Raw genomic sequence first — 26189 nt, 5'->3', positions numbered from 1 at the left:
AAGAAAAAGAGATGAGTAAAGCAGGAAAGGCAGATCTCATTTTTACAAGACACAATGTACTGCCAAATGTGTTAGAGAAGAACATTTTCACAAGGTGTTCTCGTGACAGCTACTCATAAAGCATTGCTTTCAAACACACAAAATGTTACAAAGCCCTAATTTAGAAAGTTCTTTAACTCATTTACAGTGAGCCAACCTTTAGCTGTTGAGTACTATCTTTAATTTAGTTGTGCACTTTACAGGATAAATGAAATCTTAGCTGTGGAGTCGTATCGTTCTAACAGGAAACTTTTTGGTAAAAAAAAAATATATAAAGAAAAACAAAGGAAGAAAAATCAATAAAAGATAGCAAAAGTACCCTTTTTCTTGTTCTTGTTCTTATTTTTTTATTCTTTTTTTTTTTGGAACCTGCAAACAGAACTTCTTCATGTATTTTTTAAAAAAACGGCTTTTTTTACCCACACTTCCTTGAAGGGTAGATTTGTGGAGCACACAACTAATAATTGTCCTCTTAACAGATTTCCCCACCAAAGGTGATCTTTTCAGCTCCAGACTTACCATGTTTCTCTTGACTTCTCTGAATATCTTCTCCTTAGCTGGCTTTTACTTTATCTGGGCATCATTCGCCAATTAGTGGAGTTCTTCTGGCAGATGGTTGCATTTGATTTTATTTGTAATAGTAAAGGGGGTTGAATATGGATGTAGACTATACTTTTCACATTTTTATTTGTAACATTTTAGGAGAATTACCAATTTTATGTGATACATTGTCTTGTTCTATCGCATTAAATCACAATAAAATATATTGACTTTTATTATATGAAAAAAAATCAAGGGATGTGAACCCGTTTTGAAAGGCACTGTGTTTGAATGTATGGATTGTTCACAGTCAAACGGTAGGTGGCAGTATACTTTTTTGCTGTACATTCACCAATCACTCAGAGAAGAAGCGGAGCTGGCTCCTCTGCTGCGCTGCTCCTGCTAACAGGCTAATAGCAGCCTCTTGTTGTAAAGGGGTGGTGATAAATCCGCATTTAATATTTTCTGACCTTTTAGTTGAATAAAAAGGTAGGTTTATCATTCTCCCAACATCCGCATCCTCTTGCTTTTCTCCACAATGTTTCATAGAACATTGTTTGGACCCTCAATGGGTTATGGTAATTATATTTGTCTCACTGTGACAAATGCTAATGTGGAGTTAGCTCTTAGCATAGCGTTGAAATAGTGGGATTTGGAAATTCCTATGTGGGTGTTTTGATTAATTGAATTTAAAAAGCATTGTTATTTTAAAAGAGCGTTTAAACTTTATATTTTAAATCTCATAGTTTGGTTCTGAGGGTTTATAAACGCACACGCTCATCATTAAGACGAGTTGCTTCATTCATTCTGCTTGCACTTGTGCAGCTAACATTATTGTCGATAAAGATTTTGGTTTGGATATTCTAGCTGAATAAATTGATTGTTTGAAAACCCAGGCCTGCATTAGCTAACCATTCTAAACGAGACCCGAATGAAAGGATATGAAATATTTATTTATGGGCAACAATTAAAGACTTCGAAGACATGCTAAATGTCTGTTTGAGTAACATAAACGCCTCCAATTCAATGTATTATCAGTAAAGGTCAAAATAAAATTATGCATTATTTGCAAAACACTGTTTATTCCAGAAAATCACTTGTTAAAAGTCCCAAAGATGGAATGCAATTTTCTAAGTGGAGAAAGAATCTAAAGAAAATATAAAATGACATATTTAAACTTCAGGCCCCCCCAAAAAAAAATTTTCAGTTTATTATTATTTTAATATGATAAATTGCAGTGCTGTTAGCTGAAACTGATTATGCACAGGAATATTTTGATTTGTAGTAGAGGCAGACACTAGTGGTTGTTTTTCTCTGAAAGTCCAGGGGATAAGGTTAAAGGAACAAGGCTATCCCCTCCTTCACTATCATGTTCTCTGAATGTGTTTTATGTTTTAATTTTATCTCCTGCAATTGAAGCAAATGTAGTTGAATAAACCTCAAGTGTAAGATTAACAATTTATTTCTTCTTTCCTTTCAGAATCATCTTATTATAGGGCACTAACAAGCTGATTGTTGACATGGGAGGTATGATATTTGTTTTTATTTTTCCTATTTCAAAATAATTTTTTTTTCAGAAAAGAAAATCTTTGGTGTGTTATCTTTAAATTTAAGCAGTCTTGCTGTTAACAGGGTATAATTTTAATATAATCCACCTTTTTCAACTGTTTGTTTTAATGTGGAAAATTATAAAAACAGTTTTGGCAGAATTTCTGTTTGTGTTGCAAGCAAGAAAAAATAATCATTGATATTATAACACAATTAGTGAAACTTCTGCTCTAATATTAATAATATGTTTTCAGAATAGATAAAGGCATTTTTTTTGTTTTATGTCCGTTGTGATCTAGCATTGTGATTTTACTTTTGCGTCTTTCTTTTGAGACGTTTCATGCTTGAATGTGACACACCCACACTAAACTTAGTTACTAATTATACAACTGCCTTTTGACATCAAACAATAAAACCCTCCTGTTTCAGTATTTGAATTCTTCCATCAAATTAAATCCTAAAGATGAAACAGACTTTGTTAAATTATATTTTCTCTGTTTCTTTCAGATCCCGCTTTTCATCGAGACTGTCCTCTTGACTGCAAGGTTTACGTGGGAAATCTAGGAAACAATGGGAATAAGACAGAATTAGAACGAGCTTTTGGGTATTACGGCCCTTTAAGAAGTGTTTGGGTGGCCAGGAATCCTCCAGGTTTTGCTTTTGTAGAGTTTGAAGATCCTAGAGATGCATCTGATGCTGTAAGAGAACTGGATGGCAGGTAATGTCCAGTGTTGTGAATGCTAACCCCTGTGGAGAAAATATGAAGCCAAAGTGTTAGTAAAACACCAACAATTTTCTAATCTGGTTTAAATATTGAACCCTTAACCAGGAAATGTATCTACCATGATTATGGCAAGACCAATATCGCCAAACATAATTTTTAACCAATAATTATAATTAAATGGATACAGAAATGTGTGTGTAACTCATTCTGTGTAGAACCATGTGTGGCTGCCGTGTGCGTGTTGAGCTGTCGACTGGGGAGAAGCGCTCGAGGAGCCGCGGCCCTCCTCCTTCGTGGAGCAGACGTCCGCGAGATGATTTTAGGCGACGTAGTCCTCCGGTCAGACGCAGGTATGCATTTTAATTTAAACCTTTTTTTCTTTTCACTTGCACATCTTAAACATAAACTTGGCTCACCTCAATTCCTTTGGCAGAACCAGTTTAAAACTCCTAAATCTTTGTTTTGGAAACAGTTATTCCATAAAAATGTGGCTTACCTGAAGGTTAATTCTTTAAAAAAGAAAAAAAAAAAACTTAGTTCTCAAGATCACATTATTAACACAAAACAAGTCCTAGCATTTCTATGAGCATAAAGACTCTATATGGTAATTTGTATCAAGTCATAAATCTGTGGCCATTTTCACAAGTAGTTTTGTTATTCATTTAAAAGTGTTATAAAACCTACAAAGTGGCTTTGAATCCAGATTGGCTCTGAAGAAGAGGGTCTGTTCTGTGTTGTTCATTTCGGCTGTCTGATGCAGGTTGAGCCTCTTGCCTTACAGGCTGTATGGAAACAGGTCTTTATCTTCCATAGGTCTTTATCTTAGATAAAGACCTATGGAAGATAAAGACCTGTTCTCAATGTCTATGTATTCAGTGCCTTGCAAAAGTACTCAAACCTGTTGAACTGTTTTCACATTAATGCAACAGTCCAGGGTTTGTTTTTTTGTTCTTTTTTTTCAGGGGCGGGGGATGGGAGGCTGGGTTTTTATTTTTAGGGTTGTAGTGGCTTTCCACAGTTTTGTGGAAATGGCTGCAGTTCAGTCAGATTGCAGATGCAGATCTTTTTGTGGAAAGAATGTTCAAGTCTTAGACCCAATTGAATTTAAGTCTTTGCTTTTGACTCAAATATAAATTCCTGCCACCACCTTGGTTGTGCTGTGTTGGTCTTTCGCCACGCTGTAGGTCATCAAGTTCAGTTTTGATATCGTCTGACCAGAGCACCTTCTCCAAAATGGTTGCTATGTCAAAAAGAACCATTTGACTCGAACTACAAACTGGATTTCTTATACATTTCTTCCAACTGGTTTAGAAGCTTTTGTCGCTCAGAGTACAACTTCTATGCCTGTTGCTTCCAGTCATATTCAAAACTGAATAATCTTTTTGGGGGAAGGTGAAATGTCTCCAGGAAACACCAGAAGTCCTGTTGCTTTTTCTTAGGTACTTAGGATGGTCATGTCATGACTGAGAATCTTCACCAGCAGAGTTAGAGTATGTGAATACTTTTGCAAGGTGCTGTAACTAGATGTGGAAAGGTATTTAACCTTTATTCAGCAGAGAGACCTCTTCTGATTTGGTTATTCAATAGAAATGCATTTTGACTTCTCAACACTTTGATCACTCAGGTTTTCACTTTTAAATGTTTGGTGATCATGGCCATGATTACAGATTTATTGTATAGATTCTGAATCACTTTTGCTCAAAAATTTAAATTTGAAAGCAATTTTTATGAGTGGACAATTTGCATTGAAGTTCAGTAAGTATTATTTAGGTGTCTGGTAGACCATTTGTACTGTATGGGGTGTTTCATTACTTTATCAAACTTTTTTTTTTTTTTTTAAATCCATAATTTTAAAATAAGTTTGTGAAGGTGTAATTTCTTTTACTTTTTTCTGAGTTCAGTTTCCATTTATTAATAAAACTGAACCCCATTGCAGAGTCACCACCACGCTTCTCACCATCTGAGTCAGGCAACTAGTCTTCTTTCAGCATCATGTGACGGCTGACCAGCGAACCTGGTGTTGTCACATGACCCAGGCGCCACCGCCAGTCATCAGGTCCCACCAACCTTTTGGTTCCTGAGCATGCAGTTCCCAGCATCCTTCTCTACTTCCTCCGACCTTTATCCAATCAACAGCGGTCCACTTCAAATTATCAACCAATCGGCGTCTTTACACTTTCTAGTCTCCACACATCTGCTGTATCAACGGGAACAGCCGTTGGGTTACATCAGTCTCTAATCTTCAACCCCACTCCCCCTCAAAATAAAGCAGGAAAAATCTACAACTACTCCCCGCCCCCCTTCCAACCAGCCACCAAGCAACTTCATATCTGCAACATTTGCATCATGTGGCAATTCCTGTCTGCAATTCGACCTCCCTCACCATCAGTCTGGCTTCCTTGCTTCATTTCTATCTTGTCCAAACCCCCCAAAATAGTAAGTTGCTTTTATCCTGCTCTTTGTAGTTTTTTTTTTTTTTTTTTATAAATTCTTTTTAATCTAGCTTTTAAAACTGGTTGACAATTATGTTTCATGAGTTGTATTCTGTAGAGGAAACTCAGTGGAAAGCTTAAAGCGCAACTGGCTGGACCAAAAGTCTTTAAACTTTCTCTTGCCAAAATTGCTGGGTGTATATTAAAGGCTCGACATCAAGGCATCTTGAGTTGGATCTGCTTTGCTAAACTCTGAAGGCTTTTACACTTGAGATTTTATTCGTTTCAACCTCACAACCTTTGCACAGACATTAATATTACAATCAGGAAGTCCATTAATGACAAACCTCTTTACCAAAAGCAAGCCTTTATTTCGAGCCCTGAAATCTGACTCCGTGATTGGTGCTCTTTGGACAAATTGTCAATTGAATGAGCTGGCCTTGCTGCAGTTCAAGAATGCAGCTCATCTTCTAAACAGATGAAGAGTAACGTGTAATCACATTTCCATATATACCATGGCTCTCGGGGAGCCATTACCCACAGGGTTCATTATTGACATGAAACATAGTTACTCTTCCCTAACTTGGTTTCAATATTTTTAACAATGCACACCTTAGATCACCGAGGAGGAGGAGCCTGAGCCGCAGTCGTAGCAGGTAAGATTAAGAATCATTGCATTTCAAATTGCTGTGCTTATCTGTGGTGAATTACATTTTTATTTATTTTTTACTTGACTTTCAGGTCTCTGTCAAGAGACAGACGCAGATATCGGTCTCTGTCCAGAGATAAGAATCGTAAGCGTTCACGATCCTTCTCCCGATCAAGGAGGTAAAGCCCGTGTCAAAACATCAAATTTATATTGAACCTAAGCTTCTTTTTATAATTAATGCAAATTGTTAACCGGTTGATTCGTTTTACAGTCGTTCCAGGTCTCACGAAAGGAAGTGAAGATCCTGGATTACTCTGCAAGATCATACAAAGATTGTGAAGAGGAAAGTTTTTATAGTGCCACTTTTCTTTCTTAGATTTTGTTTGAAACTTTAAAGCACCTTGTGCTGATTGCCGTCTTATGGCTCGTTATATCCATTAAAAGTACAACAAAGGACGGGATGTTTCTCATTTTGTCAGCTGTCGAGACAATTTTTTAAAATTTTTAATTGTTTTAAGGTCTTTTGTTTTTTTTGGAGGGTATAAATATTCACATGGAACAATTTGTCTCATCCTGCATGTTTTGAAACTAAATACTGCCTTTAGTTTAGCAGAACACATTTTTAACTGTTAAAATAAATTCTTGTGACTTTTGTTTTATTCATGGTTGTTTCTACTTTCATGGGGTCACTGTGAGATGCAGGGACTTAACAGATACTGGTGCTGTTATTTGGAGGTTGTCCCTTAAACACAGTCTATAATTCTGTATTTTACCTACTGTATGTTCGTCACAAAAGACGGTATTTACTCTGATTATCTTGACTCTGAACTTCAACAATTTGTGACAATGCAGTTAAACAACTTGTTCAATAAATGTTTTTTTCCAAACTGACAAGTCAGTTTTTTTAGTGTATATATATATATATATATATATATATATATATATCATTGTGTTAATTTCATCCAAATTAATCAGTTTAAACTGAAAATGGAAAAAATATTATTTTATTCATGCAGGAAGTTGACTGTCAATGATTAAGACTGCAAGTGTAGCCCACACAGGAAGCTGTCAAACAGCCTTAGTTAGGAAACACTCCCCCGACGAGTGAGGTGCTGCTCCTATTGAGCAGAGCAGATGAGTTGACATTACAAGTTAGCTTGTTATGAGTCAACAGATGTGCTAGATTTTGGAGGTAAGAAAAGTAATTTTGTTTTTAAATTGTCACAAATTAACCAAATGTCAATTTGCTAGACTCGTTCACGTTATCGTTGCTGCAGTTTGCGGTCCAAGTGCTTGCTATAAGCTCTTTGTTTATATTGAATTTGCCACGTTTCTGAACTTCACCTGGTATATTTTCAAGAAACAAGCATTCCATAAGCTATCCCTGCTCGTATATACTTGTATAGCATGATTTCCTTAATGCGTTGCACAACCTTTTCTGCTTCAGGCACATTTTTTTTTAAAGGTCAATTCAGGGCATCAAGAAGATAAAATATTTTGAGTGTCAAAGACTGAATGTTTGTGGCTTAAAATCAGGTACTAGAAAATTATGCCAAATCAATAACTGTGTTCTCTAACACTGACAGTTTAAAAGCTGAAACACAGCAGCCAGCAACACGTAAAATCAGAATGAACAGAAGAAAGTTGGCATCGAGTCGAAGAGGCAAAGGGAAACCGCGTGTAAATGACGCAGAAACACAGCCAGATGTTGAATCTAGAGAGGGTGTTCAGGATGAAGCCAGTGGTAAGGAACATCCAGAAACACACGGGTCTGCAACAAAGCAGCCTAAAGTGCAGGAAGAAGTAGCTCAAGAGAGTGAGCGTGACATGACTGCGCCACAAACTACCTTCTTGGTCTCTGCCTCTACAGCTGAGTACTCTGAGGATAAAACTGGCACGTCATGCCCAGAAGACGTCAAACACATTTTAGACTCCAAAGATGTCAGTATGCAGCCTTTTAAAAAAGAGACCAAGCTGGAAGTCATTGAGAGTAGCAACACTCTTCAAAGTGAGGAAGTCAATGAAAATCTGCATGACCGTCTCCCTGAGCTCACCAGTTTAAGTGCTTCTGCATCAGATCAACAGACGATCAGCAAACATTCAGAAGATTTTAATCTGTGTTCTGTGGCTGAATTAAACAGCAGCAAGACAGATGACTCAGGCTTGTTCAGACAAGATGGGCGTTTACACGGCAACTTTTCAGTATGTGAGTCACGTGTTAATACATCTATCACGCCTCAGATTATTGCAGATAACGCCTTCAGAGAAAACATTCAAATTAACGATGGTGTTGAACAAGAAACATTTTTATTTCAAACAGAGGAGTTGCCTACAAGTAAAGACGATAAACACTGTACACCTAAAGTCAGAGATGCCAAGCTGTCACAGGAGGTTGAAGACAATCAGTATGATCAAAATAAGTTGACACAAGAGCAAGTCGAGCATGAAAAGCATAACTCCACTGAAGATCTACTGTATGACCACAAAGATTACGGTTCTTACTTTGGACACCAGAAATCTGAATCCGATAGTTACCAACGTTTGTTTCTGGTGAAAAGCACTGCAGACAAACAGGATGTTTTGACTACAACAGAAGAAACTTCTTTGGACCGGATGGATCATAGTAGTCTTGTGGGGGATAACATACAAACTCTTCCATCAGACTTTAAGGCTACTACAGAGCCTCAGCTTCTCAACAGTTCTCTGACCACAGATGACCATACCAAGGCGGGTTCCAGCTCTGGTGCTACTAAAAGAAAATTTGGATCTAGTCGTAAAAGTAAAGGAAGACACGTTAAAGACTCTAAAGAGGATATTTTAGAAAATACTCTGAACAATGAATCTCTTGAAACACCAACTGTATTGTCAGAAACACAGGAGACACGGCATGAAGAAGTGAGTGATGTCACTGCTGCTGACACAGTCTTGTCTCTTTCAAATAGAGGCACAGTTTGTTTGGTATTGCCACATGATCTTTCTTCTGAATATCCTGAGCCAGACACATACAGTTTGACATTAACAAGTGAAAGTCTTCAAAAAGGTCAAGACAAAACAAATTCAGACATTTTAGCTGAAATGGTTGAAAAAACTGATGTATCCCAGCTTGAGGTGGATCAATCTGACATTCTTCACAGTGAGGAACCCATAGATTCTCTTTCAGAGGATTTTCCAACAAATCTGCAGAATGTTGAGTTTCATCCAACTCCAATGCAAGAAATCCTGCAAATTCAGCATTCATCTGAAATTATTCCAGATTATGTTACAGAACATTTTGTAAACATTTCTGAAAATCTAAATGTCCGACCTGAAATGTCTGAGTCTGCTGGGAAAAGCACTGATAATGTTGCCGCCAAACAGCAAGAGCATCAAACAGAGGAAAACATCTTGGAATATACACATAGTGTGGAACAGAAAAATGAGAGTTATGATTTACATGATGCAAATTCTTTACAAATCAGTAACTTGGAAAAGTCAAACTCTACTCCTACTCAGGTTTATGAGTTTAAAAAAGGAGTAGAGGATGCAGACCAAATGTATCACCAGGAGAAAGGATTCTTTGAAATAGGGGAGGAAAACACTGTTTTGATTGACTCACAGCCTCAAGAAACCCCTGGGATTGTAGATGATCAAACTAAAGGCTTGTATAGCAGTGGCAGCAGAAGGAAACTGGGGTTTGGCCTTAAAAGTAGGGGGAAACAAGATAAAGGCTGTAAAGAAGAGGTTAGAGAAAAGACCAGTGATGAAGAAACCACACAGATTTTAGATACTAAGATTATGAGCCAAGAAGAAATGAGGCTAGACATTTTGCCAGTGTCATATGACAGCCCAATTATTTCAATCTTTGCTCCTGGCCATTCCTTAGAGGATCCAGAGAGTTTGATTCCAGGAAGTGTAAATATTCCAGAAAGTGGGGAAAACTCAGAAACAGACATCAATATGGATTTATCTGATAAATCATGGGGAGAGACTTTGGAGCATCAGTCTGACACTCATAAGAGTAAATCAGGGAGTCTTCAGACTAAGGAAGTCTCTGATCCAGATGTTGATATGAGAAAAAGTCAACACGAGGCGCTACAAGAACCAGAACCTCAGCAAAAAGATTGCACTGTTGCTGGTCAGGTGGAGGAAGTTGGAGTCTTTGTGGAAGATACCAAACACGATCCTTCTAACCCTCTACTTCAGGACAATTCTCTGAGCACACATGAGCAAACTGACACTGGCTTCAGAGGGAGCAGAAGAAAACTGGGGTCCAGCCGGAGAGAAAAAGGAAGACAGCAGGGTGAAATACCTCAACAGGAAGTTTTAGAAAGTACAAGAGATGATGAAATACACGAGAGACAAACAATGTTGATACAGGAAGAACTAACTGAAGACAGTGAACCCAGGACTACCACTTCAGTTTCAGATAACTCATTGTTTCCTAATTCTCCACTTGATCAGTCTTTTAAGGAACTGAGCTGTGTGCCAACAAAATACTCTGAAACTGACTTGGAGGATATAAGTGTGAACAGTGAAAATTTTCAGAAAATTCAAAATGAAAGCAAGTTAGACACTGAAAATGCAGTGGATGTCTCTCAGCGAGCCATGGATGAATTTGAGGACAATTTAGATGTTGTTGCAGGAGATAAAGAAATCATGGATGGTGGACATTCAGATAATACTGTAAAACAAGATAAGAAAAATGAGGACCCACTAAAAGACTCTGAAGGAAATCTGGAATTGGATTACGAATCTGAGATTGTGGCACATGATATTTCTAAATATCCAGAAACAGTTTTGGGAGGCTTGGCTGATCAAGCTAAAGTCACCAGCAATATTCATTCAGAGCTCACTGTGAAAAGTACAGAGGATTCTGCTACCAAACACAAACTTATACTTATTGAAGACCAACAAAACACATGTTTCACAGCAGAAGGAAATGTGGAGGCTTTAGACCAGACAAGTAAGGATGGCCACCTGTACGATTCGAAGGAAACCTCGATCAGCAATCCAGTTGGAGTAAGCGCTAATCTTGGTCAGATGGATAAAGGTCGGAGCCTTGTAGAAGGTAGTGAACACAACCCTACTGACACCGATCTTCAGGACACTTCTCTGACCACAGATGAGCAAAATGATGCTGAGCTTAGCTTCAAAGGGAACAGAAGAAAACTTGGATCTAGTCATAGAAAAAAAGGAAGACAAGATGCTAAAGAATCTAAACAGAAAGTTTTAGAAGATAATGGCGGAGAAAAAGCCTTTGATACATCACCAATGATGTTAAAAGTAAAGACGTCTGAGCAGGAAGAACTAAGCAAAGCCAGTGAGGAAGACATCTTTTGGTCACATAGCATCTCCATGTCACATGTTCTTTCTTCTGAGAATCAAACCTCTGAGGTAACAGAAAGGCCCGGCACACACTTGAAAGGTTTAATTATGAAATGTGAAAATCATCAAGAAGATATAGACAAAAACAATTTTAATGTTTTGGTTCAAGATGGTAAACAATCAGAGGATTTATCATTGAGTCAATATAAAGCTCTCCCTCAAGATACTAGAGATACTGGTTTAGAGGACGTTATGGTGGCACACCCAGAAGAAGTTCATTCACTAACAATGCAAGACAGTCTTCAAATGGGATATTCTTCTGAAACTTCAACTAATATTAATCAAACATTTGACATTATGTCTGAAAATCTGACTGGACAAAATGAAAGGTCTCAGCTCACAGTAAAAGGTAATGATGATTTTACAGAAAAACAGGAAGAATGTCCTACAGAAGAAATGATCTCAGAGACTCTAAATCTGCAAAGTGGAGAAATTGTACAGGATGACACAAAACTCAAGGTTGATCAAACATTTCACGAGGAGAAGGAAGGAATGTTCTGTGAAATGGAGGAAAACAAGCCTGTGTTGTCAAACTTTCAAATCGAAACAGTTTCTTTGGCTCCCAAGCCTCAGGAAACGTCTGATAGCACAGAAGAGCAAATTAACACAGACTTACCCAGTAGTGCCAGCAGACGAAAATTGGGATCCAGGCGTAAAGGTAAAGCAAGACGGCAAGTTAGCGAATTTACAGATGAGGTCAATGAAAGGACCAGAGTAGACGAAGTAGATGAAACCCACAGAACAACACAGATCTCATTAGATACAAAGACTATCAGCCACGAAGAAAAAAGACAAGACATGGAGCAGGATGCAACCTTCTTGGTTTCTAATGACAACTCATTTTTAATGTTTGCTTGTGGGGATTCATCTGAAGTTCAAGACCCAATACAAAAGAACCATCCTGAGGTTGATCTGGACAGTTTAATTCAAGGAATTGTAAATTGTCCAAAGAATCAAAATCAATCTGAGTTTCTGCAGGGTAAAGACAAGATGCTTCAGAATAAAGAAGTCATGAGCCCTGAACATTCAGACAATGCTGTAATACAAGCTCATGAACATGACGACACACCAACAGACATAGAAAGAAGTCTGCAAATGGATTCCTCATCTGAAACTGTCACACATGGTGCTCACAGCTCAATGTTTGCTCCTGGGCATTCATTTGAATTTCAAAGCTCAATGGGGAGCAACCATCCTGAGACTGACCTGAAGAGCTTAATTAAAAAAAATAAGCCAGGTGATCATGATGGAATAGATTTATCTGATAATTCGGAGGAAGACCCATTATTGGATAAATCTGACATTCTGCAGTGTAAAGACAGGGCTCTTCAGAATAAAGTCATTGGTGGTGAGCTTTCAGATAATCCTGTAAAACGTGCTCAGGAAAATGAGGATCTGCCAACAAACATAGAAGGAAATCTGGAAATGGATTACACACCTGAAACCATGGCACATGATGTTCCTAAATATCCAGAAACTGCTTTGGAAGGAGTGACTGACCAAGCTGAAACCAGCAGTAAAATTCATTCAGAGCTCACATTGCAGCATACAGCGGATTCTGGTACAGAACAGGAACTACTACCTGCTGAAGACCAACAAAACCTGTGTTCCACAACAGAAAGAAATCTAGAGGCTTTAAATCAGACAAGTAAGGATGAGCACCTGTATGATTCAAAGGAAACATCAATCAGCGGCCCAATTGGAGTAAACACCACCCTTGTTTACATGGATGAAGGTGGGACCCTTGAAGAAGGCAGTGAACACAACTCTAACGTTAAGGACAGTTCCCTCAGCACAAATGAACAAACAAATGATGGCTTCAGCTTCAATGGGAATAGAAGAAAACTGGGGTCTAGTCGTAGAACTAAGGGAAGACCAGGTTTTAAAGAATCCAAGCAGGAAGTTTTTGAAAGTCACAGAAGCGATGAAACTTCCCAGACCCCAACAATATCAATAGAAACAAGGGGATCAGAGCTTGAAGAGCTGAGTGAAGATATTGAACATAAAATTATTCTGTCTCTTTCACAAGACTTGTCTTCAGTATCACCACCCATTCTTTCTTCTGAGAATCAGAGCTCTGTGTTAAAAAATGACTCTGACACAAACCAGCAGATTTTAATTCTTAAAAATGAACATTTTGGAGACGAAGGTGAAAGAAAGTCAGCGGCAGAAGTTGAAATGATTGAGAAATCAATGAATGTTCTACAACAAAAGGTGGGTCAGGCTGACACTGTTCACAGCAAAGACACCAGAGATGCTGAACCAGAGGATGCTCTTAGGGAAGAGGAGAACATCGAGTTTCACCCAACTCAGATGCAAGATAGCATTCAAACTGAATGTTATTCTGAAACTGTTGTTGGCAAAGTTTCAGAAAATGAGGAAGTTATCCCTGAAAATCTGACTGATCAAACTGGAGTGTCTGAGCTCAGTGTGAAAGCAACTGATGATTCTGCAACAAAAGAGGAAGCATATTCTGTAAAGAAAAATTACCCAGATAACTTAGATGTGAAAAATGACGATTCTGGAGTGTTTGATGACAACAAACCACAGATCACTGACTTAGAAAAAACAGATGCTCCGACTCAGATGAATGAGTTCGAAGGGAGAGTATCTGATGATACAAAACCTAACACCGGTTTTGTAGTTGATCTTGAAACGGAAGGACTCTGTGAAATGAAAGAGAACAGCTCTGCTTGGTTAAATGCTGAAACAGATATGGTTTCTTTTGACTCCCAGTCTCATGAATTTTCTCAGAATGTTGATGAACAACTGAACAAGGGCATTTATAATACTGGCAACAGACCAAAACTGGGTTCCAGACGAATAATTAAAGGAAGACACCAAGTTAAAGAGTCTGAAGAAGAGGGTAAAGAAAATACATGGGGAGATGAAACCCTGGACATATCTGAAACAAAGATGGCACGTGAGGAACTAAAGCAAGACTTTTCGTCACCTGACAGCTCAGTGCTTGCTCCTGGCAATTCATCTGATGTTCAAAGCTCAATGTTAAACAACTATTCTGAAACTGACTTGAAGAGTTTAATTCAAGAAAGCCATTCAGAAGATCAAGATGAATCAGAAACAGGTAATGTTGAGTTATCTCATAAATCAGAAGAAGACACTTTATTGGATAAATCTGATGTACAAGAAAGTAATGATCAGACTCTTCAGAGTAAAGTTATGGGCCCAGGATGTTTAGATAATGCTGAAAAACAAGCTGAAGAACATGAGAACTTACCAGCAGACGTAGAAGTATGTCTGCAAATGGATTATACGTCTGAAACTGTGGCACATGATATTCCCACATATCCAGAGAGTGATTTGGGAAATATGATTAGCCAAGCCGAAATCATCAACCATAGCCAGTCAGACCTCACCACAAAAAGTTACGCTTATTCTAATACCAAAGAGGAACTTCTACCTGCTGAAGACCAACAAAACCTGTGTTTCACAACACAAAGAAATTTGGAGGCTTTAGATCAGACAAGTAAGGATGAGCACCTTTTTGATTCAAAGGAAACATCGATCAGCAACCCAGTCGGAGTCAACAGTACCCTGAGTCAGGTGGGTGAAGGTGGGAGTCTTGTAGGGAGTACTACGCAAAATCCTAAAAAGACCAAACATCAGGATAATTCTCTGACCACAGATGAGCAAACTGATGCTGGCTTACGTGGGAGCAGAAGAAAGCTGGGGTCTAGCCGGAGAAAAAAGGGAAGACAACAGGGTGAAGAATCTCAAGAGGAAGTTTTGGAAAATACAAGCGGTGATAAAACCTTTGAAATGCCTGTAATGTCATTAGACACAAAGACAGTAGAGAAGGAAGAACAGAGAGAAGAAACTAAGCATGAAATTATCTTGTCTGTTTCACAAGACAGCTCCATGTCTTTAATTTCTCCAATTATTTCTTCTCATGATCAGAGCACCTCTGTGCCAACAAATTATCCTGATGAAGATGTGCGGAGTTTAACTCTGACAAATGAAAATCTTCATAAAGATGTAGATGACAGAAAATCTGATGTTTTAACTTCACATGAGGGAAAACAAAATGTTTTCCATGGAGAGCCCAGAAATGCTGTTTCAGAAAATGATGTGCATGAAGAAATTCATTCAACACAAATTCAAGACAGTATGCAAACTGATTCAGATAAAATCTTTGCAGGTGATGCTACAGAGAATGTTGATATTATTTCCAGAGCTCTTGCTGACAAAACTGAAGAGTCTGAGCTCAACATGAGCAGTATTGATGATATTACGTCATTACAGGAAGCATGCCCTTCAAAAGAAAGCATCCCAGCAAATGAAGAAACAATCCAGCAGGATGTGCAGCCCAACACTGATCATATAGTTAATCAGAACAGTGAAGGACTCTTCCTTCAAATGGAGGAAAACAAATTTGCTATGTCAAACTTGCAGTCAGAAAACGTTTCATCAGGTTCCCCTCCTCTGGAATCCTCTGAGCGTGTACAACAGACAAAAGTGGATTTCCACAGCAGAAGAAAACTAGGATCCAGTCGTAGAAATAAAGGCAGGAGCAAGCCAAATGATGCAAGTATGAATGAACTTGGTGAAGAAACAACAGAGACAGTAGCACAGGGCCAGGAAACTTTAATGGGAATTGTGCTGGATGAAACGGAGGAACATAACTCTTCTCAGAACAAAGATGCAAATATTAGTACTTCTATTTGCACGACTGTAGGCATGCAGCTGTCACCCATTGTTGATCAAGAGGATAGTGACACATCATGTTGCACGCAGATTACAGATAGGGAACTACCCAAACACCACAGCAGAGATCATGATGAAAACAGAGAGCTGCAGGATGGAAACTTACAGGAAAGCACATCATTGCCTGAACCACATGCAGGTCCTCCCCCAGCCGAATTGCATGCAGAACACAACAGTAGCTGTGAACATACAGAACCTGAAAATGGGGAAGGGGATGCTTTCAAGAAAGCTTTTGAACAGGAGACCGAGCTTGAACAGAGCCAAAAGACGCTTGAAACAGCTGAAAAAGAGAGAGATGATTTTACAGAATATCCTGAGACATTTTCCAGAAACTTGTTCAGTGAAAATGAAAAGAATGCAGTGAATGAGAAAACTGAAATATTGCAGCCATATAAAAATGTACAGAGTGAACAGCTTAGTGAACCACCAGAAAGAACCACAGAAAAAGGGAGCAACATGCAAAATGCTCAAGTTGAGTACAGCATTGAGCAAGGTGCTGTTTCATCGCCACAAGAGATGTTTTATACTGATGGGGAAGAGCATCGGCACATCATCTTATCTAGAGCTGCAGAAACTCATTATTTACTTGATGTTCAAAGTAAGGAACAGAAAGAGCAGATTAAAACAGGACAAACGCAAGAAATGCATCAGATCTCATTTCTAAATGACAAGTCACTCAGAGAAACAATGCAGTCAGATAAAGATGTTACTTTAGACTCTCATCCTCAGGACATTTATCAAGACCTCAAAGATGACGCTCACACAGGCTTCAAAGCATCGGGAAACAGGAGAAAACTCGGGTCAAGTCGGAGAACTAAAGGAAGAAAACATGGCCAGGTTAATGAGCAAAACCAAGAAAACATAGATGAAGCTTTAGAAAATACAGGAGATGATGAAACAACAAAAATATTAGCTGGAAGACAGGAAGAAGTAGAAAACGTCATAAGGCCTAAAAACTTAGCAGCATTTAGCTCACCTGTGACTAAGAAGCTGCTGGAGGAAAACGCAGGTTTTTCACATGATGTTTTGGAGGACAGCACAATTGCAAAGTCAGATTTTAATTCAAACTCAAACCAAAAAACAAAAGAAAAAGATGTTAAACATATTGATGAGGCTGAGGATTCGACTGAGCTTACAGGACATGACACAAACAAAACGGGTTTGATGCAATCAGGCCAGCACTCTGTGTTGAGCAGTGACTCAGAAATGCAGAGTATCTTATTTCATGATGGCATTTTCAGCCCAAAGTCAGAAAGTGTTTGTGTCATTGATCAAGAAGAAGCCTTACAGAGAGAAGCTTTATCTTGTGAAAAAGACCCGACGGGAGCCGAAGTCCATTTGAAAGAGACAAACAAACAGATCGAAACAGCTGGATTTATAACAGAAGTCTGCAGTTCACAGGCGGAAAGCTCAATGGATGTGCAAAATCCTAAAAAGGGTGAAGTGGAAGGGAAATATATGTATGCCAGCAAGCAGAAAAATACTTCAAATGAGTTCGTTTCTGCTTCGCAGGAGCCAGCTATGGATACATCATACGAAGGGGGAATTTCTGCAACAGTAAACCCACTGGAGAGCCAAGGAGAAAAACCTCAAGAAACATCAAAACAGAAGAAGAGGAAGATTGGATCTTCTCGCAGGACTCCATTGAACAGAAAACGAGACGGTGAGAGACATGAAAGAGACGAGGCAGAAGAAAGCGACTTCAGCGCAAAAGCTGAGATGACGAATCTGGGCGAGATGGAGGTTGTGGGGAAAGTACTGGTGAATGAAGAAGTGCGACAAAGTAAAGATGTGCAACCACAACAAGAAGCTTTATTGCAACAAGAAACTTCAGAAACCAAAACTGGTGATGGGCTACAAAGCAGTAACATGAGCCTGGCTTTCCCTCCTGAACAATCTGTCACCATAGATCTTATTTTAGGAACACCAAAACCAGATGATTTTACCAACAGTCAGACCCAAATATGCTCCGAGGATACAGAAAGAAACAGTAGCTCATTAAATCAGCCAGTGTCTTCAAACACTGACACCCCAGGAGGGAGCTTAGAGTGTACACAAGGTGATGAGCGCAGTCCTGAGAGCATAGACGTAAGCCAAGTCCAAGATGTTCAAGATCAAATGCCAAGTAGCACGATTGAAAGCATTCAGAGTCAAAATCCTGGAATGAGGACTGGAAGTCCGGATTTAACTCCAACCAACAGGAGAAGAAAAATGGGCTCCACTCGTAAAAATCTAGGAACACGGACCAAACAGGAAATCGTAGAACCGGATAAGGAATCCACAGATACTGTGCTGTCTTCTGGAGATGTAACTGTGGCAAGCGTCTCAGGAAAGAAAGAAACTGAGCTACAGCTTCACGCAGAACACACAGACGAAAACACTTATCAAGAAAAACAGAAAGAAACTGTGGAAATCAGCCAGTTTGGTGAGTCTTTACTAAGAGCTCTGGCTGAAGAATCTTCAATCTCACAGACCCAAGCAGCAGAAACAAAACGACAGTGGGATCCAAGTGAACTTTCATCCAGCCCTTCCAATGATGGCACATCAGAATCAGCCTTTGGAGGGAGGAGGAAAAAATTTGGATCAAATCGGAAGTCAGGGTTACAAAGAAAACCTGACCAAAATGCACAAAAGGAAGATGAAGCTGGACTGATAGAGGGAGGTGCTCTCAAGACAGCTGGAAGAGAAGAATCACCAGGGCTGAGAAAAATATCAGAGGTAAGTTCCAAGACTTGTACTTTTTACTGTTTTCATAAGTTTTTTATGGTTTATTATAAGGACACAAATTTTAAAGCATATATTTCAAAGTAAGTATGACCTCGAGTTATGCAATGTCTCTGTGCACAGAACACGTTGAACCGAGATAATTTAAGGTCCAAGTCTGACAAGAACGAGCGTTTGTGGGCAAGTCGGTGTTTTTTTCCCCTCACAGAAGATCAACATCGAGTGAAGATCAAATGCTGCTTCCTATTTGTATAAAACATCTTGTACTTGATTGCATTTTTGTTCTAAGAAAATAGTAATGCAACTAACTAAAATGAGGAACATGTGGTTGTCACTATGTTTTACATTGTGAAAAGGAGAACATGCATGTATATCTGGCTTCATTAGAATCTTGACACATGCAAACTTTAAATAAGACCCCAGGTAGTTTTGATCTTGAAGAACCCTAAGTTAAGTACATTGACATGATATGCATGTTAAGGAAATGGATATAAAACCAAAAGATCCAGTGATGTAGAATAAGTTAAGTATTTTATGTGTATCTCACTTTTCTTTTTATTTCTGCAGGTTGATGAAAATGGGCAGAAACCATCTTCCAGCACTGATATTTTAGGAGCTACAGGGTCTTCAAAATCTATGAGGTAATTCTGGGGCTCGCATTAAGCACTGATAATAAACTCAGTTATCTCGGACATACATGACTAGCTAGCTGTCGCAATGAACTGCTGTTGGAATTGCTCTGTAACACAAACCATAACTCAATAACAATCATTCAACTGCAGAGTCACCAGCAGAGTCAACAGATATTGAGGGAAAACTCAATATCTGTTGATTATTTCATGAAAAGTAAATGCATTAATTTATTGCATTTGCAACATTGAGTAAGTCCAGAAAGGTTGATTTGTGTGTAGCTGCATAAAAGTATCACTTCTAGATTTTGGTCTTTATTTAGTCCATCTGAGCAGAGACTGCACCGCCCACTCTCTCTGTCTCATTTGCTCTTCACATTCAGTCGTGTGTCACCTTTCTGATCGCTCAGAAACCCCAGGTCATCTGTGAAACAGACAAAGTAAGAAATAACATGTATGCAGTGTAGTGAGGGACTTAAATTGTTTAATTATTTAATTAAATGTATTTTTTTCATTTTACAAATATAATTCAGTCTCATACTGAAATTTTAAAATACTGAAAGTTTTCTGGCTGTCTTGCTTTTTTGAATTTCCTAAATGCCAAATAAATAAAAGGCATAAACATCAAAATTTTAAACAAAGTTGTAAAAATGCATTTAATTTTCTCATGATTTTCACACTAAGCAAATATAAATAACTTTAGTGTTCTTAACTTGCGTAACCTTAAAACAAAGAAAGCTTAGCCTAATTTAATTTGAGACTGCATTAAAGTTTGTGTCATTTTTGAATATCTGGTTTCAACTGCAAATAACATCTAATGGTTGTTATGGAAACCCAAGTCTCCATAATTTGCTGCAGTTCTGTAGCAGTGAGCAGTGGAGATAATTTTACATGCAGCCTAAAATCCTTCAAACTGTTGCAAAACCGTAGGTCTGGTTGTTTTAAAATTTTAATCATTGCATTAGTTAAATTTGCTTAATGTTTTTTTTTTCTTCTTTTTTTGTTAATGTTTGAATACAGCAATATACTTGTGTATTAATTTATGTAGTATTTCCAATGTTTTTCTTGTTTTAAAGGTCAATATGTATTTTTTTTTAAGATGAGAAAAATTGGTTAGTTGTCCAATTGTGATATTTGTAAAGGAATTTACAAATTCCCTTACATTTTCAAATGTCTTATTTTTCACTCTTTCCATAAAATGCAACTTTTATTCTTTATAAAGCAGCGGCTCATCAAATAAACCAATAAAATAAATTAAGTTGGAAGGCATAGCAACCAACTTTTTTTCAGAAAAGCATCATGATATGAGTTTATTTCTGGATTCCCATTTGATAATAGGTTTGGTGTGCTCCTTGGATTGTTACTTTACTTCTGTGTAAAAAACAAGAAATAGTAAATAGTCGAGAATCTTACAAATTCATACTGGAATGTGTATGTCAAACTTTAATTACAAGGTTTTTATTCCACAGGGACAAGACACCAGAGAAACTTGCCCATCGTAATATCCGCTTGGATCAAGAGAGTGGGGGTCAGCTTTCTTTTGGTAAACATACCCACAATTCTTGCACACAATGAAAGAAGAACAAGAAGCAGAAGTTTGCATTCAGACCGAAAGGGACTCTCCTTCTCATTTCATCAGGTGCCACTAGTGGCGCAGATAAATCAGACGGCTACAACGTGGTGATGATTGGAGAGAGCTGCGTCGGAAAGACTTCCTTCATGAAAAGAGCTCAGAGTGGGAAGTTTTCTTTAGACATTCCTGCCTCTGTTGGTAAGATCCTCATACTTCAGATCATAGCAATTATGTGTCAATACAGCAAATTGTATCACCTTGAAATATTTTTGCAGGCCTTGATTCCTGCAAGTGGACTGTGGTAGTAGATGGAAAACCTGTGGTTCTTCAGTTGTGGGACACAGCAGGTCAAGAAAGGTACATTTCTCATTAATTATTGTGTAAAGTAAAAACATTACAGGTGAGGTTCTAATGAAAACAAGATTATATGTTGCCAGGAAACGTTAGCTGATATTTTATGGGGGAAAAACACCTGTTAATTGTGCTGCAAACTATCATTTTATTGCAGTGAAATGACTTTTTCTTGTTTGCAAGTGATGAACTTTTGGGTTGATCTGGAATGTTAGCAGCGGAATGACGAAAGCTTACAGAATGATAGGCAGTCCTCTTAATTGTGGTTCTGAACTAGAAAAAAGAAATGACTGACCCATCCAGGTCAGGTCAATTTCTTTCTCAAGCAAAGGAGTTCAAGTATCCTGCTTTTCCATGATGATCGCGAAGCATAGAAAGGGCTGACAGAGTAGTTCTTTGTCTGCCCAAACAAAGTTGAGCCGAAAATGTATTTTGGAAAACTCAGGCTAGATTTCAACTCTCACCTCTGATCATGAAATGTGGAAAATGCCCAAAAGCACAAGATCCTGGTTACAAGCAACGGAAGCTTGTTGGACGGGTCCAGCATTGAAGGTATGGTCTGTCATCCGTAGTTAGTTTTTGTGTTTTACAAAACAAATCAGTCATCCGTTTAGCAGACATTTGATGTTCACAATGAATAGACGGAGTAGCTGGTCTATTCATTGTGAATAGACCAGCAGAAACATTGTAGGGTACGATAAAACTTACAAAGAGATATTTTGCGGTGCATTTTGTTCTAATTGTCAAGCTGACCGCTTGTATGTTTTAGGAAGTGGCTGTGGTATTTCTGGGTAAACATAGCTGTTGGCTCTCTGGTGGTGGAGTACAGTTTGTCTTGTTGTCCCCGTTTGAAATCAGCACGCTGTGTTCTCAACGTTCAGGCAAATAACCGTCTGTAAGTGCAGAGACAGTCACACTCACAGCCTTCCTGAACCAGTACGAGACGTCGTGCTCAGAAGTGTTTGAGATTTCTCCTTCAGGTCAAATTTTTGTCAGAACTGGTCCAACTGATTTTTCTTGGAAACAGAGTTTACACCTCCAGTTCATTTTGTGCCACTTCAATAACTTGACTTAAAACATTCTGACTGATATGTTTTTTTGCTTTGGTGGAAGCAGTTTTGGATCCACGTTTACTTTGAAATGGTTCAAACACAAAGCACAAGATTTTCCCCCACTATATGTGAAATTAAAAATGCTGGAACAATAAGAAATAAACACAAATATATATTTATGATGGGGCTAACAACATGGAATTCATACCAGATGGTAGAAAGAATGAAAGTAATCCACAGATAGATTTAAAAAATGAAGCCATATTTGACTATAAATTATTTGAAATAAAGTGGGAAGCGACAGGGAATTTGTATCAAACCCAGTCACTGGAGCTTTTCAGACATCAGTCACATGCATGACTCAGATTCAATTTTCACCAAATTAATTGTCTTTGAATCTCGAAGGTTCTGGAGACAATTTCAGTTAGTTTCTTGACTTCCTTTGTCTTTTAGCAGTTTTCAAAACTTGTTCCTTTTTCCATTCATCTTTATTGCACATCACTTATGAGCTCCATCCATTTTCTTTACATCCTTGTCCCTCAGTGGGGTCGGGAGGTGCTGGTGCCCATCTCCAGCTAACGTTCCGGGCGAGAGGCGGGGTTCACCCTGGACAGGTCGCCAGTCTGTCGCAGGGCAACACAGAGACACACAGAACAAACAACCATGCACACACACACTCACACCTAAGGGCAATTTGGAGAGGCCAATTGACCTGACAGTCATGTTTTTGGACTGTGGGAGGAAACCGGAGTACCCGGAGAGAACGCACGCATGCACAGGGAGAATTCTGTAGTATGTGTGGATTACTTGGGCTGTCACTGATTTCTTATTGTCAAATTTAAGGAAGAAATGTCACTCATGACATTTTTACCTATCTCTAAAGGTTTCACAGCATCACCAGACAAGTGTTCCACAAAGCCCAGGCTTTTCTCCTGATGTATGACATCACTTCCTCTCAAAGTTTTTCAGCGGTCAGCTACTGGGCTAACTCCATTCAGGTAACCAGCCTCCACTTCTGCTATTTCCTGCTTCACTGTTACTGACGCTGCTGTGGTCAGCGTGCCATCTGTGTTTATATTTTTGTTTTGCTTTTAAGAGGGAAAAAAACAAAACACTTTCAATATTAGTCTGAAATGGCTTCTTCCATAAACAAAATATTTTTTTAATCAGAATTTTTTTTTTTATTGGTGAATACAGAGTTGTTTGTCCCATAAACTAGTCATACCCATGTTGAAATCAGTGGATTTTGTTCTGGATATATTTATTTGTTAGTAACTTAAAAAAAACTGCAGCACCAGGGTACAGTTAATCTAGGATTTAAACTTTATTAAAGCCAAATGTCTTAGGTATTTGGCCCTTCCCTTGAGATGGACCGATCTGGAAAAACATGAAAACTGCAGCTTAAATACTAATCAAAATAATCCATGCGTTGCAGGAAGCTGCTGCAGAAGATGTGACTGTTTTGCTCCTGGGAAACAAAAGCGAACATGCAAAGCGACAAGTTAAAACGGAGCAGGGGGACATCCTTGCTAAGGTACCATTTCTAAAATCTCTTTCTGCAAAAGTTGAATTCTGACCAGTAACTTTATTGGGTTTGCTTAAAAATGAGCTGTTCTTCTTCTTCTCTCAACAGGAATATAACTTTGAATTCATGGAGTGCAGCGCTGCCACAGGTGACAATGTCATAGAGGCTTTGGAGGCAGTGGCCAGGTAATACGTGTGTGTGTTTTGTTTTTTGTTTTTTTTTAAATCCAAAAAAATCCAGCTTCTTATAAAAGTGTTCACGTTCTTGAACTTGTTCCAGCCACAAAGCTCAACATCTTTTTTTTGCCGATATTATGTGATGGATCAACAAAAAGTAGAACATTACTCTGTAGTGGGACAAAAATGATGCCGATTTTTAAACGAAACTTGTAAAAAGCAGGAAAACATGAGTGGTAGGAGTTCACCTTCCAGCAGCGCAAAGCTACTAAATAAACACATGAGAAAAACTATGTGTTGTTCTTCCTTTACTTAACTTTTACCTCTTAGTCTGTTATTAAAAAAATGTATTGGCCCAGTAAAAGTTCAGTTGAAAGGTTCTGGCAAAACATGGAACTGAATTTCCACAAGTGCTCTCTTGTTGAACACAAATACACACTTCTAACATTTGTATGTGCAAAAACAAAATAAAATTTCATATCTTTATTGCTCCACACTTCACAAGGAATGCCAGTTTGTCAAGTAGCACACAATAGTTGTGCAGCACACTGCAGAAAACCCAGTGAGTGCTGTGACATTTACTGGTTGTGCTTTTGCCCTGTTGTTGGCAGGATGCTGAGTCAGAGAGCTGACCTGCTGAAAGAGGAAGTCACCGTTTTACACAAAGAGCCAGCGCAGAGGAAGAGCTCTAAATGTTGCTGAACAGATGCGCTTGTTTCACAAACAAAGCAAGAGGTGATATCCTGCAAATAGTGGAGACAATTTCCTGAGTAGACTGTACCTAACAAGATGGTTATAAAGATGCTAGAACTTAATTTCTCTTTCTTGTAATTGCTTGTATTATGTGGAATGGGGATTTTATTGTGATATATCCAACAAAAGTAAGTAATGGGCTTTCAAATTTTTTTATAACTCAGTTGTTTGGGGTAAAAGGGAATTTTAAGAGTTATTTAACTGTGCATCAAGGGGCTCTGGCTCTTGTTTGAATTTAAGTTTAAGAAGTCGTCTTCCATATTTATATTGAGGTAGTCCCAAGATTTTCTGTTGGGAAACGTTTCCTTTAGCACAGTTTGGATGTCCTCACTTCCATGTTTTATTGTGCACATTTTTAAGTAAGGTGTTTACTCTGATCAGGGTTCTGTTGCATGTGGAAAAGGACCAGTTTTTCTTGTATTTGTTCTCATAAACTCTGTTCTGAATTGTGTTTTAAATAATATTTTTGGCACACATCCTCCTTGCAGAGGTCCCAGCTGCCAGGTTGCTCAGATAATGAATTAATTTCATTCCCTCTATGATTAAAAGCAGTGGTTGTAAAAATATTTTTCAGTCCAAATGTAGCATTTTTTTTTTATTATTACACTGATGTGCATTTCCAACATAACTCATGCCAATGAGAAACCCAGAGACACAATCAATCACACAGTAAAATTGTTCTAATCTCATGTTCTATTCTCAATAAACTCCCACTTCAACAATTTATCTGCTTTGCCGACCTAATTTGTGTCCTCGAGTGAGTTGTGTTCTTCCAGACTGACAAAGAAGGCTGTGTTCCCAAGGGGACAACAAGTCCTTCAACGGCATGAGCAGCGCGACAACAATGGCGCCACGGCAATAACCTCATAACTTCCCGCAGGACGTTCAACTGGGAACTTTAAATGCCGAGATGAACTCCTCCAGCATAAACAGAGGTCACGGATAATTGCAGCAGATCTGATTTTAATGACTGGCACTAACTTTAGATGGTGCATTTGCTCGCCAGCTAAAGTTCATACTGTCTCAGTTATGCGAACCGTTTTCTGAGAAATGCCAAATTGGGAGAAAATTGCTGTCAGTTTCGGAGCAAAATGAAGCAAATTAATTTATCGGCGAGGTCGCGTTCATCAGTTTTCAGCAGAATTGATCAGTTTCTCCTGCACTCACTTAGGGTTTCAGCACATATTGTCAGGGTTACCAGTCCTCCTGCATGTTATGATTTATGGCATATATTCCTACAGCGGTGAAGCTTTAAATAAGGAATCTGCAAAAACCACAGACGGAGGGAGGGACGGTTTAATAGACAAATGGGTAAATGGTGGGAAAGTTGAGCCAGAAAATACCAATATTTTTTTCACAATATTTTCCATACTTTTAGTCGTAGG

The 26189-nt window shown here is 38.5% G+C and overlaps 2 protein-coding genes across 5 annotated transcripts; both read left to right on the top strand.

The window, feature by feature from the left end:
- Positions 1–939: 939 nt before the first annotated feature.
- srsf3a (serine and arginine rich splicing factor 3a) lies at positions 940–6823 on the top strand. Its single transcript, XM_008408770.2, has 7 exons — positions 940–1068; positions 2060–2106; positions 2635–2845; positions 3067–3201; positions 5901–5939; positions 6025–6111; positions 6204–6823. Exons 2-7 carry the CDS (start codon positions 2100–2102, stop codon positions 6229–6231), a joined length of 507 nt encoding a protein of 168 aa, XP_008406992.1. The 5' UTR covers positions 940–1068; positions 2060–2099; the 3' UTR covers positions 6232–6823.
- A 201-nt stretch (positions 6824–7024) lies between these two features.
- On the top strand, positions 7025–25530 carry rab44 (RAB44, member RAS oncogene family). Of its 4 annotated transcripts, none has more exons than XM_008408772.2 (10): positions 7025–7124; positions 17534–18739; positions 19313–19386; positions 20844–20917; positions 21014–21145; positions 21223–21304; positions 23234–23348; positions 23786–23884; positions 23984–24060; positions 24663–25530. In XM_008408772.2, the coding sequence occupies exons 2-10, from the start codon at positions 17543–17545 to the stop codon at positions 24751–24753; spliced, it is 1941 nt and encodes a 646-aa protein (XP_008406994.1). In that variant the 5' UTR covers positions 7025–7124; positions 17534–17542; the 3' UTR covers positions 24754–25530. The 4 variants fall into 4 exon arrangements, with proteins under 4 accessions (XP_008406994.1, XP_008406993.1, XP_017160426.1 ...); XM_008408771.2 differs by having other exon boundaries at positions 7035–7124; positions 7519–18739; XM_017304937.1 differs by lacking the exon at positions 7025–7124 and having other exon boundaries at positions 7188–18739.
- The last annotated feature ends 659 nt before the right edge of the window (positions 25531–26189 follow it).

The sequence above is a fragment of the Poecilia reticulata genome, linkage group LG5 (genome assembly GCF_000633615.1).
Source record: "Poecilia reticulata strain Guanapo linkage group LG5, Guppy_female_1.0+MT, whole genome shotgun sequence".
Taxonomy (NCBI): Eukaryota; Metazoa; Chordata; class Actinopteri; order Cyprinodontiformes; family Poeciliidae; genus Poecilia; species Poecilia reticulata.
This window is presented reverse-complemented; position numbering and strand designations above follow the sequence as displayed.

Excerpts from the sequence above, each read along its gene's own strand:
- srsf3a (XM_008408770.2), top strand. Across the intron at positions 5,940-6,024 it reads CTGAGCCGCAGTCGTAGCAG|GTCTCTGTCAAGAGACAGAC; the intron begins GTAAGATTAAGA and ends CTTGACTTTCAG. Across the intron at positions 6,112-6,203 it reads TCCTTCTCCCGATCAAGGAG|TCGTTCCAGGTCTCACGAAA; the intron begins GTAAAGCCCGTG and ends TTCGTTTTACAG.
- rab44 (XM_008408771.2), top strand. The coding sequence starts at position 7,562 with ATGAACAGAAGAAAGTTGGCATCGAGTCGAAGAGGCAAAGGGAAACCG. Across the intron at positions 20,918-21,013 it reads TGGGGGTCAGCTTTCTTTTG|GTGCCACTAGTGGCGCAGAT; the intron begins GTAAACATACCC and ends TCATTTCATCAG. Across the intron at positions 23,885-23,983 it reads AGGGGGACATCCTTGCTAAG|GAATATAACTTTGAATTCAT; the intron begins GTACCATTTCTA and ends TTCTCTCAACAG.